The 12,254-nt window shown below is 38.0% G+C and overlaps 1 protein-coding gene across 8 annotated transcripts in view; it reads left to right on the top strand.

Moving 5' to 3' along the window:
• Positions 1-12,254, top strand: part of ALS2 (alsin Rho guanine nucleotide exchange factor ALS2) — a 71,285-nt gene that overhangs the window by 34,011 nt on the left and 25,020 nt on the right. For 7 of the 8 annotated variants that reach the window (XM_046019066.1, XM_046019069.1, XM_046019067.1 and 4 more), the window contains 7 exons: positions 2,341-2,406; positions 5,542-5,704; positions 9,930-10,061; positions 10,458-10,586; positions 11,136-11,206; positions 11,612-11,678; positions 12,019-12,221. In XM_046019066.1, the coding sequence (XP_045875022.1) occupies positions 2,341-2,406; positions 5,542-5,704; positions 9,930-10,061; positions 10,458-10,586; positions 11,136-11,206; positions 11,612-11,678; positions 12,019-12,221 (831 nt within the window). Of the gene's footprint in view, positions 1-2,340; positions 2,407-5,541; positions 5,705-9,929; positions 10,062-10,457; positions 10,587-11,135; positions 11,207-11,611; positions 11,679-12,018; positions 12,222-12,254 lie in introns of those variants that run through there. The other variant, XR_006820280.1, reaches the window with a different exon arrangement.

Raw genomic sequence — 12,254 nt, 5'->3', positions numbered from 1 at the left:
TAACGGTAAATATGGCGTTGTTCCAGTGTCTCTTTTTTATTGTTGTGTAAATGGAGGGTTTAAAGAGACCATACTATCTTCAAAATAAGGATATTTCCTTAATAAAATCTAGCACAAGTTTCCAAGATTCTTTTAATTTTTTCAAATAAAATATCCGAAGTGTATTTGAAAATTTTAAAAATTTCTCACTTTTTCTTCATTTATTCTTTGCCATTTTGACGTGAGGCCTAATTTGTTATTTTAATGCATATTAAAATGGCATCAGTGCTGTTGATCTGAAGTGAAAGTTTTATTCTTCATTAATACCTCATCCATTTAGCAAGCGTGGACCGAGCACCCACTAAGCGCCGGCACTGTGTGGCGCTCCAAGATCACACAGCCACAGCCAGGAGCCAGTGAAAAGGAGTTCATGTTCTGTTGGTGTTACGTTTAGGTTATTTTTAATATTCGTGATGATGTGTATTATCGAAAATTATACAAATAAGAAGAGTCAAAAAGATACTTAAAGTTGCCCGCAATTCTACCACCAGAAATAACCATTGTTAATTTTAGTGCACTTCCTTTCAGGTTTGTGCATATATATGTGGAGAGATGCATGTGATTTAAATTATAAGCAACATTAAATATATTTGAAGATATTGTCTGAGAGGAAATGCCCTAGTTGCAGTCTTTCGTATTCTTTCAGGCATGAAAAATAACATAAAATGATACCAGTGTATCATTTTTATTTGGGCGGGCGGGAAGAGGGGGAGAGAGAATCTTAAGCAGAGTCCAGTGCAGGGCTCACTCTCCTGACCCTGAGCTCATGACCTGAGCCAAAATCAAGAGTTGGATGTTTAACTGGCTGAGCCTCTCAGGCACCCCCAATTTACTTTTTTAAAGTAGATTTTGTTTGCGTGAGAGTTTCAGCTTTTGCTATTGTAGTTCTTTTTTTGTCTTATTTATCTCACAATTTTTAAAAAAAAATTTCTTGTTCTCTGATACTTCAGGACTTACAAATGCTTTTATTTTGATACCTTGGACTACCTTTTATTGTAATTTATTCCTATAGATGAGGCACGTAAAAAAGTCTTGATTTGTTACGAGTTTTTAAAAAATTTATTTATTTAAATATTTTATATATTTATTTGACAGACAGTGAGAGCAGGAACACAAGCAAGGGAAGTGGGAGAGGGAGAAGCGGGCTTCCTGCCGAGCAGGGAGCCCAGTGTGGGCTCGATCCTGGGACCCTGGCCGGGATCACGACCTGAGCCAAAGGCAGACTGCCTAATGACTGAGCCACCCAGGTGCCACTGTTTATGAATTTTAGAAGTTACTTTTAATTGTGGTAAAATACACATAACATTTAATTTATCATCAGGACCCTTTTTTTTTTTTTAAAGATTTTTCATTTATTAGAGAGAGAGAGAGAGAACATGAGTGGGGCTGGGCAGAGGAAGAGGGAGAAGCAGACTCCCCGGGAGCCTGATGTGGGGCTGGGTCCCAGAATGCTGAGATCATCACCTGAGCTGAAGTTAGACACTTAACCTAGTGAGCCACAGAGGCTCCCCACATCAAGATCATTTTTAAGTATAAGGTACCTTGGGTTATTTTGAATAGGAATTTGCCTTCTCTTGAAGTCCGTCGATTCCATTTTGCCATTCTTGGAGTATGGTAGAAATGTACACGCGTCAAACAGTCTATCAAGACATTCTGTAACAGTAGATCAAAACTTAACTGACATTTTCTAATAGTTTCACTTGAGCTCTTTTAACATATTTTCTTCCCTTCTCTTGTTTATTTCTGAAGACTTAATTTTCATTAAAAATCAGCTGTTTTAATTACGTTTTCTCAAGTTTGTTAAGTTAGCAAAGTAAAGGAGCGCCTGGTGGCTCAGTTGTTAAAGCCTCTGCTTTCCACTCAGGTTAGGATCCCAGGGTCCTGGGATGGAGCCCTGCATCAGGCTCCCTGCTTCACAGGGAGCCTGCTTCTCCCTCTCCGCCTGCTTTGCTGCTCCCTCTGCTGGGTATGCTTGCTTACTTTCTCTCTCTCTCTGTCAAATAAATAAAAAAATCTATGAAGCAAATCCTAGCATCTTCTGCATAATTTTAGTTGTATTTTAAATTTACAATTATGTTAACATCTTTACTAAAATGGTTTTTTCCCCTCTTCATTATTGTGATTATCACATAATCTGCCCTTCTTTTCAGTCAAGTCCGTTCATGACTGTAATGTTGACATCACAAAAGTTCTAAAAGTTATTGGTGAGACCAAGAAGTACCTGCTCCAGATGCGTATTATGTAAATTTGTTCTTCAGAATTTTCATTTAACGCTAATGTATGTTTTCTTTTTTGCTCAAGGTATTGCACCTCTATTACAAATTTCCTGGTTATGGGAGGATTCCAGCTTCTTGCTAAGCCTGCCATGTAAGCAAATACATACCTTACAGTTATCATTCTAAGAAACGAAGATCATGTTTTATAGTGTTCTGTGTTTTTAGTGCCCAGGAAAAGTTTTGGCATAATCATTTTATCAAATGAGTCAAAGTGTAGACTTTCACTAACTCTTACAAAAGACAGGTATTATTAGTCCCTGATTATCATTGGAACTCGTATGGTATTGAAAAAACAGGATCTGTGTCCTTCTTTATTATCCCTGGGACGGTGGACAACTCTCTTAACCAAATTGAGCCTCATTTTCATCTGAAAAATGGAAATTTTTTTCCCCTGGTTGTGAGGAACAAATAATGTATGTGATGGTGTAGAGAAAAACACAAAGTGTTACACAAATATAAAGATTTTGCATTTAGCTTCTGAATAATAAATATAAAATGCTCCTTACATGAGGCTAATCATTCTGAACAATGTAGATTCTTAACGAGTGTTGAGCTAGGGACAAAAGCAAGTTTTAAAAATTCAGTTATATTTTAAAAGTCAGTATATCAAATATGTACTCACAACCCAGATTTAATAGATGTAATGTCTTGCCATGTTTGCCTTTGATCTTATATCCTAACATAGTAATAACAACCTTGTCTTACTTCTGATCTTCAAGGAAAATAGTTTTAATATTTCCTCATTAAAGCCTTAGGTTTTTGGTAAATAATCATTTATAGTGTTACAAGTCTCCTTTCTTAAAAAAGGAAGGGGAGTGTTCCCTTTCATTCCTGAAAGTTGAAGAGCAATGGATTTTTTAAATGGTAAACATCCTTGAGTTCCCAAGATAAATTCAGTGATCTACCTGTATTAGTTTTCCAGTACATTGATGGATTCAATTTGCTGATGCTTAAGATTTTGCATCTATATGAATGTGAGGTTTTCCTTCTTTTCTGAACTTGAAGTTTTGGTAAGAAGATTGCACTAGCAGTTATAAAGTGAGTGTGGGAACTTTGTTTTTCTGGAATAGTTTGCATGAGATAGAGCATATCTGTACTTTGAGATTTTGTAGAATTCGTCTCTAAAAACATGGCTTTTTAGGGCATTTCTAAAGGGAGTTTTTAAACTACTGACTTAATTTCTTGGATGACTAGATCTGTTCAGGACTTTATTTCTTCTTGTGGCTTTAATTATTTATATTTTTCTGGAAAATTATTACACCCAAGCTTTCAAATTTATTGGTATAATATTGCTACCATTGTCTTAAGATGTTTTTACTCCATAATAACTGCAGTTTTATCCCCTTTTTCATTCTTATTTATTTGAGTCTTTTTCTTTTTATCTTAGTTTTGTCAGCAGTTTACCCTTTTTAATTTTCTTTTCAAAGATTAAGCTTTAGTTACTTCTTTCTTTGTTTTCTATTTGATTAATTTCTCCCTTTTAAAAAATTTTATTTATCTGAGAGAGAGAGAGCAAGCTCAAGTGGGTGGAGGGCAGAGGGATAAGCAGCCTCCCTGCTGAGTGCGGAGCCTGACACAGGGCTCCATCCCAGGGCCCTGAGATCGTGACCTGTGCTGGAGGCAGACACTTAATGAACTGAGCCACCCAGGCGCCCCTAATGTGTTAATTTTTGAGTAACACGTACAAACCCAGCCATGTAAGGGGAGAGCAGTATTGCCACTATCGGATTAAAACTCCCAAGAGAAGATAAGCTGAACAGTCCCTGGTTCAGGTTTCCTGAGAACATACAAGGCCCTTTTGGGGAAAGTCCATAGGCAAGGACCTGAGTGAATCCTAGAAAGTAATAGGACTTAAAAGAGTGGGAACATTTCCGGTGCAGTACTGGGCATCCAGAAGAAACGTGGTCATAGTCGGTATGCGTTCAACATGTGCTATTTCAGTCTCTCGGGAGCAGGTTAAAGCAGAGCCGTTCTGTGGGGTTAAATGAGTGTCCTTAGCTGATCTCAGCAGCAGAACATGTAGGCGGAAGAACATGTAGGCGGAAGAAACATCCACACAAGCCAAATATAAATACTAATCTGGGTCATGTTCCCCAAGGCACCCTCAGATCTCTTAATTGTGTTATAAGACAGTCCACTTTGTGCTATTGGACTTCTGGGCTCCTGGAAATTATTACGTGTTTTCCATTCCAAGATAATATTTCATAATTTCAGAGCTCAACATTTATTTTTTAGTTCTCTAAGAGATTATAAAATGATTCATTCTTGCTTATAGTCTTGCGTGACATTGTCTGATATGAAGCCTTGTGGGTAAGAATTGTAATATAATGCTTATAAAGCACTCGGGGTAGTACCTGGCTCATAATTATTGCTTATTAAGGGGCAGGTAATAACTACTATTCTGTCCCACCAACGCTTCCTTCTTTCACGTCTTCTTTTTTCTTCTTTCACATCTTTTATGTATTTTGGTCTGAGCATTGTCTCAGTGGGTTATCGATCACCATTAAAATTTGCAAAAAATTTTAATAATGAACTTATATAAAACTAAATATAAAAACTAAATGTTGACTTCAGTTTAAAATGATTTTGAAGATTTCAGCATTGCAGTCTTCACACAGAATTAGCTCTACTGTTTCCTGTTAATTATAATACTGGTACCTACAGCTTTTCATTACTCTCTTGTAATAAATTTGCTTTAGGTGTAGGAAAAAAAAGAAGAAATTAGAAGTATTTTAGTATATGTGCTGCCAAAGCGAGCACTAAATAGAAGTATTTTAATATTACGTGTCAGTTGTGTTGGAGCAAAGAGCTTTGTTTTTCTCCATTATTTCTGTTTAGAACCACTGATTAGAGCAATTAGTCTTGCCATTTATTGCTGTGACTTTTGGCTTGGGAATTAACAGGTAATGGTGTCAGCTGGTCTCCAATTATTCCCTGAAACTGCGGGATGCATGATTCATTTCCTAGAACTCAAGGCATAGTTTATGATTAACCATCTCTATTATAGAGTTACTATTGCTACCATATGCTGCTTTTCGTATGCAAAAATCTATTTTGTAGGCAGGGGGAATTCTGTTAATTTTACCTACTTATTTCGTATTTATAGTCTGTCATAGCACCTAAAAATATGCATTCTGAAAAAAGTAGTGAAATATATGTATTCAATATCATGCATATTTCAATACCAAAAAGATTAACTAAATTTCCTTTTTTCCTCTATCTCCAGTGATTTCCTAAATAAAAACCAAGAGCTGTTTCAAGATTTATCAGAAGCAAATGATGAGAACACCCAATTGATGGAAATACTGAATACTCTGTTTTTCTTGCCAATCAGACGACTTCATAATTATGCAAAAGTTTTGCTAAAGCTTGCTACTTGTTTTGAAGTGGTAAGCTCCCTTAAATATCTCATTTGAACTCTTGGGAAAGCCGAGGATCATGGTTGTTTGTTTGCATTGTGCTACCCCAAGACCTCAGACTCCACTAATTTACAATTTGTATGTGTCTAATTTATTTGTCTTCAAGAACATGAAAGAAGAAAGTTTGTAGGTAAATCAAGTTCTCTTTGCTGTTGATTGGGTTTCTTTTCGGGACCTTCCCAAGATGAATTTTGTATTCAGTGTTTGAAACTGTGTCCGAAGTCGAGATCCAGTTATGCTACTCTCTCAGTAGTTGTCCAAGTTTATTGATTGCGTACTAATCCAGGTTGCACAGAGCTCTTTAAATCCCCGGCCTTCTGCATAATGAGATCCCTGTTGGGCAGTGGAGTTATCCTGGCCAGGACTCAGGATAGACTCGTGCCAGGGATTCTGGTCACCTTAGCATACGCTGTGAGAAATCACAGTGTTACAGGACTTTCTCAGAGGTAAGTGGTCCACTTTCTGTATGAAATGAGTTGAGTAGAGTCCTAGAAAATTAGTACCACTGTAGGATATGGTGTATGTTAAAGCTGGTCCTGAGACATTGACCTTTGAAACTGTACTAAAATGTGTAGTTTCATTTTATTCCCACTCTGAAGTGCTCCAGAGAAACGAGAATGATTCTAGGGTCTCCTGTACCTTAGAATCTTCTAAATCCTGGAAATTACCTTCTGATTTGGACAAATTGCAGTCTCTAGAGTGACCCTCAAACTGCTGTGGGCTTTTTTACATTTGATTCTACTGTGGTCTCATAGATCTTTTCTTTAGTCTGATTTCAGTGTTAACTCAAACTGATACAGTGTTAACAATGAAGGTGTGAGTTTCACAGGTAACCCACTGAGCTGCAAATGTCATCTCAATGTATCCTCAGTTAATCGAAGATCTTTCCCCCTAGACCAGCTAAGAACTCTTCAGGGGGTCTGGTGTGACAGTTTCCAGTCTGAAGGGTCCTAAATCTGTGTGAAAAACCAGACTCTTTAGTTTGGCATTTAAGGCTCTTGATAATCTGATACTGTCTTTTGTTTCTAGTTCTACCTTGTTAGTTTAGATCCCTGAACATCATACATGTTTTATATTTCCTTCGTGAGACACTCTGCTGCTGTCCTCATTATGGGAAAATTTCAAGGCCTGGGTCAAAAGTCATTTTATCATGAAAATGAAGCCCTCTCTGTACCACATTCCCTCCTCTTCCAGTCTTTGAATTAGCTACTCCTTTCTCTGCTTTGTTAATACTCTCTTTCAACATTATTCTCTTACTATGATCTGTAGGACTAGGGATCAAAATCACCTGGGGAAAGTTTTCCAAAACACATGGCCATATTCCAACACTGCACATTATTATTTAGTAAATCTCAGGTACAGCTTACACATCATATATACCTGTAAATTTCTTTAGGTAAAAACACCTAATATTTATTAAATGCATTCCACGTGCTAGGTACTAAGCATATTACGTGTGTTCATTTAATCCCCATGTCAACCCTGTGAAGTAGAAATTATTATTATTATTATCCCCTTTCTACAGATGAAAGAATTGAGGCACAGCTGAGAATTGGTCAAGCTAGAATTTATATCCAAAGGCTCCAGAGTCTTTTCTTTTAACCACTTTATGATATTGTCTCTTCTGATAGATAATCTGTTAACAAAACCATTGCATTATTCTGCTATGTTGTATATTTTTCTCTTTTCTGCCTTGTTTTAAACTCCCAGAAGACAAAGATTGTACCTTATTTTTTTTTTAATCCCTGACACTCAGCAGAATACTCTGTATGTAGTACATGCCATTAAATGTTTTTTAAATGAATGGAAAATGAATATGAATCACTGTAAGAATTGTGGATTGTAAAGTAATTACTCATGAACGTGAGGGGTCATCCTTTTGTTTTACTTTCTGCTGGCTTTCCACCTAGCATAGCAATTATACCCTGTCCTGTATTTGGTTCCCCAAGCTTGGCCCACAAACCCCTGGGGGTTCCAAAGACCCTTTCAGAGGGGTCACAAGATCAGACTGTTTTCAGGACAATAGAAAGGCATTTGCTTTTCCACGGTGTGTCATTTGCACCAATGGTGCAGAAGTAAGGATGGACTAAACTGCTGGCTCCTTAGCAGGAATCAGGGCAGCGGCGCCAGACTCGTCGTTGTGTTCTTTGCTGCCATGTGCTTGCGGTTGAAAAAAACAAAAGAAGTAAAAGTATGCCGGTTTCACTTAGAAATACTCTTGGTGACACAGCAAAAATTATTAATTGTATTTATATATATATATTTTTTTTAAAGATTTTATTTATTATTTGACAGACAGAGATCATAAGTAGGCAGAGAGGCAGGCAGAGAGAGAGAGGAGGAAGCAAGCTCCCCGCTGAGCAGAGAGCCTGATGTGGGGCTCGATCCCAGGCTCGATGTGGGATCGATGATGATGTGGGGATGATGTGGGGCTCATGATCCCTGGGATCATGACCTGAGCCGAAGGCAGAGGCTTTAACCCACTGAGCCACCCAGGGGCCCCTTAATTGTATTTAACCTCAACCAGTGACTATTTTTTGTTGTTGTTGTTAGATATAATTGCCTTGTTACATTCTATTTTCAGGTATCCCATGTAATGATTCGCTAGAGAGATGTATTGTGAAATGATCCTCCACAATACATCTCGTGAACATCCATCACCACACACACAGAAGTACTGATCTTTTAAGATTCTGTGTGATGGGATGGGAGTATGCAGAGCAGCTCTGCTGCATACTGGAGTAGAGGTTTTTCAAGGAAAAAACACAAGATCACTATTGTTTGAGTTGAGAGCTGGTTTTTGTTTTTGCTTTTGTTTTTTAACTTGAAAGAACAGTTGACACATAACTGTGTTTATTCAGATTTGGGTAAGACGCAGATATTTTCTCAAAAATGAGTAAATGAACCTGTCACTTCAAGGAGAACAACTGACTATTTGTGGCGAATAATAAAATCTGAACTCTGAAGCAAAAAGTAAAATGTGGGGAGCGTGTATATAGCGCTGTTGAGTTTGGCAGTTTCCCAGTTCTTGACAACTTTTTCTGATGAGATTGGTGATAATATTAACATAGAATTTTTGATGTTGTATAATAAAATATTCATATATGTATATAAAATTTATATACATATAAATTTATATTTATATACTTATATGTATATAAATAACTATTTAGTTTATATATTTATATACATATTTATATTTATTTATATACATATATGTATATAAGTTTATATACATATATATTTATTTTTTACATATTTATATACATATATGTATATTTATATTTTATATACATATATGTATATAAAAAATCAACATTTGGAAGGTCTGCGTAACTCAGTGAACCAGTATTTTTCCAGATGTCTAATCCACATGCTATAAAATCCTGTGTAAGTAAAAGATCTATCCAAAGTGTAAGATAGACCAGTGGTTTTAATTTAACAGTAGAAAAAGTTTGATTAATATAATTTCACATTCCACATTTCCATTACTCTTAAAGAACCTACCACTTAACAACTTTTGGTTTAGTTTCAAAGACGTCCACTATTATTTGAAATGGGTGTAAAAATAATCCTAGACTTCCAACTATTTATCCTTATAAAGTAAGATTTTCTGCATCTATTTCAACCAACAGATTAAATGCAATAACAGAAATGGAAATCTGTCATCTTGTCAGCCAGATAATAAATAGATTTGAAAAAATGTAGAATAATGCTACTTTTCTCACTGAGCATATTGTTGTTTTGGAAAATATAATTTTTCATTTAAACTGTTATTGTATTTGGAGTGAGTTAATAAAGATTAAAGGTTATTTTTATTTCTCAGCTTTATTTTCTAATATGGTAAGTGTCAATAGATATAGCCCAGATAAGCAAAATAGAGGGCCATCCTGAAACCAAAACATTTGAGAATTTCTGCCCTATCCTGAGTTCTCTGCTGCTTTCCTCACTGATAACTGTTTGAGGAGTTTGTTTGTTTCTCTCCCCTGGAATTAATGCCTCTGTTTCATATATACATGTGTATAGTAGAATGTTTTGGAGCCAATCTTTCTGCTCAGCCCCTTTAGTGCACCACATCTGTTCTTCATTTGGATTTCTTCCCTAAATTTAGTACTGTGTCAACACCACACTGAGATTCTGGACAATTGTTTTATATTCTTTTTCTCCTCCCTTCCCCTTAATTATTGGCTTTTAGACATCTCCAGACTACCAGAAACTGCAGGATTCCAGTTCTTGTTACGAGTCTCTTGCTCTCCATCTCGGCAGGAAAAGGAAGGAAGCTGAGTACACACTGGGCTTCTGGAAGACCTTTCCTGGGAAGATGACGGTAAACCATGCCAATTGTCATTACCCCAGCAAACAGCAGGCGTATTCCTAACAAATGTCAATCTTTCTCCTTTCCTCACTTGTGTATGATAATGTTTCAAGAGCCCTTTTCTAAGGGTGGTCAAAGGACCACAGCAATAGGAGCTCTAGGCCTCAGCACCTACCCTCATTTCTAGGAGTCCTCTCTGAACACATAACACTTTTTGTTTGTTCCTGTGTTTTTCTTCATTCCTTCGAGTGCCTTTATTAAATGTTCAGATCCTGTCTAACTTCAGGTTTAACACCAAACTAAGCTATGAGGGACAAATTCTCCTAAGTGTGATTTGTGTCTTTCATTTTCTCTTTGTGTGCTAACATAATCCTGATGGTTCACTTATGTGTCTGTGTTCAATTCCAGGATTCCTTGAGGAAGCCAGAGCGTCGGCTGCTCTGCGAGAGCAGTAACCGAGCCCTGTCTCTGCAGCATGCTGGGAGGTTTTCTGTGAACTGGTTCATTCTCTTTAATGATGCCCTAGTCCATGCCCAGGTATGCCAGATTCCTAACTTTTACTTAATTAAACCCTTAGTTTGTAATACAAATATTGTGATTTTGCTGAAACTATTGAATAAAAGAGAATGTTCAGGGGCGCCTGGGTGGCTCAGTGGGTTAAGCCTCTGCCTTCGGCTCAGGTCATGATCTCGGGGTCCTGGGATCGAGCCCCGCATCGGGCTCTCTGCTCAGCGGGGAGCCTGCTTCCCTCTGTGCCCGCTGCTCTGCCAACTTGTGACCTTCCTCTGTCAAGTAAATAAATAAAAATTAAAAAAAAAAAAAAAAAAGAATGTCGCACTTGCATTTGTGGTATGAGCCACATTTCAGGGAGCTCTTTTAGTTTCCAGCTTGAAATGAAAATCAGCCATGTGAAGGGGTCCTTGTAGCAGAGATGGCAAGACCCACGGGGATAAGCTATGTTATGGGGACTCTGTGTCCGAGATGGTGGCACCCATATTCTCTCAGCCATTTGAAAGGGGTTATAGAGCAGAGACTCCAGCGCCCACGTGAGCTTTCTCAGATCTGTCTCCGTGTTCTTTCTTTCAGTTTTCCACACATCATGTTTTCCCTTTGGCTACGCTATGGGCAGAGCCACTTTCTGAAGAAGCTGGTGGTGTGTAAGTGTGTCCCCTTCCTGGGCCCTCACCCTCATTCTCTCCCTCTGCTACCGAGGTGGTTCCCTTAGACATGAAAAAAAGCTCAGGAGTCCTCTGCGTTCTGCATCATGAGGCTCACTTTCTCGGCCTATAGATAGTAAAATGGCCTGTTGGGAAGATCATGGCTGACCATGAGTGATGGGAGGGCTTCTCCGTTGCTCACATCCCCATTGTGCAACACAGAGCAAATTGACTCTGTGTCCTTTCTGTCTCCTGCTGGGAGAACCAAACCCAGGGCATGTCTGTATTTGCATTTAATTGATTTCTGCTCCTCTTGAAACAAACAAGTTGCTTTTCTATTTGAGGAGTGATACTATAATGACAGGTTGTCATACCTCTCGGTATTTATCCTTGTGAACATTTTAGGAATGGCTTAAAGATAACAACACCCGAGGAGCAGTTCACTCTCATTTCATCAACACCCCAGGAAAAGGTTAGTCCATGATGATATTTTCTTTCGATCTTTTGGCCTGGCTACCTCTATCTCTTATGCTAGGAAAGAAAAGATAAAAATTGTTCTTCCTTGACTAATGATCCATAATTACCTGGTAAGTCATCGTTAAACCAAGACTCTAAGTTTGTTTTTTGTTTTTGAATGTGACTTAATTTGGAACATCCAGCAGTGAATTCCAAGAGCCAGTCAGGATTACTCAATATGAAAAGCATTAGGAGATGGAAAAATTATTCCCAGCAAGGAGAGCTATCAGGATTTAAAGCAGTGCTTGAATGAGTTATTGCCTTAAGCTTATTGATACTTACTTTTTTGTTCCTAGACTAAGTGGCTGCGGGCTATAAGCCAAGCTGTGGATCAGGCTTTGAGGGGGACAGCTGATCTTCCACCGTATGGAAGTGGCAGCGGTATTCAGAGGCAGGAACCACCCATCTCACGCAGTGCCAAATACACTTTCTACAAGGATCCTCGCCTGAAGGATGCGACCTATGATGGACGCTGGCTTTCAGGGAAGCCTCATGGCAGGTGAAAACCTTTAAGATTTATGCGTGGGGTGAA

Source organism: Meles meles, chromosome 9 (assembly GCF_922984935.1).
Source record: "Meles meles chromosome 9, mMelMel3.1 paternal haplotype, whole genome shotgun sequence".
In the NCBI taxonomy this organism is placed as follows: Eukaryota; Metazoa; Chordata; class Mammalia; order Carnivora; family Mustelidae; genus Meles; species Meles meles.
The sequence above is the reverse complement of the archived record's forward strand: the minus strand, read 5'-3'. Positions and strand labels throughout refer to the sequence as shown.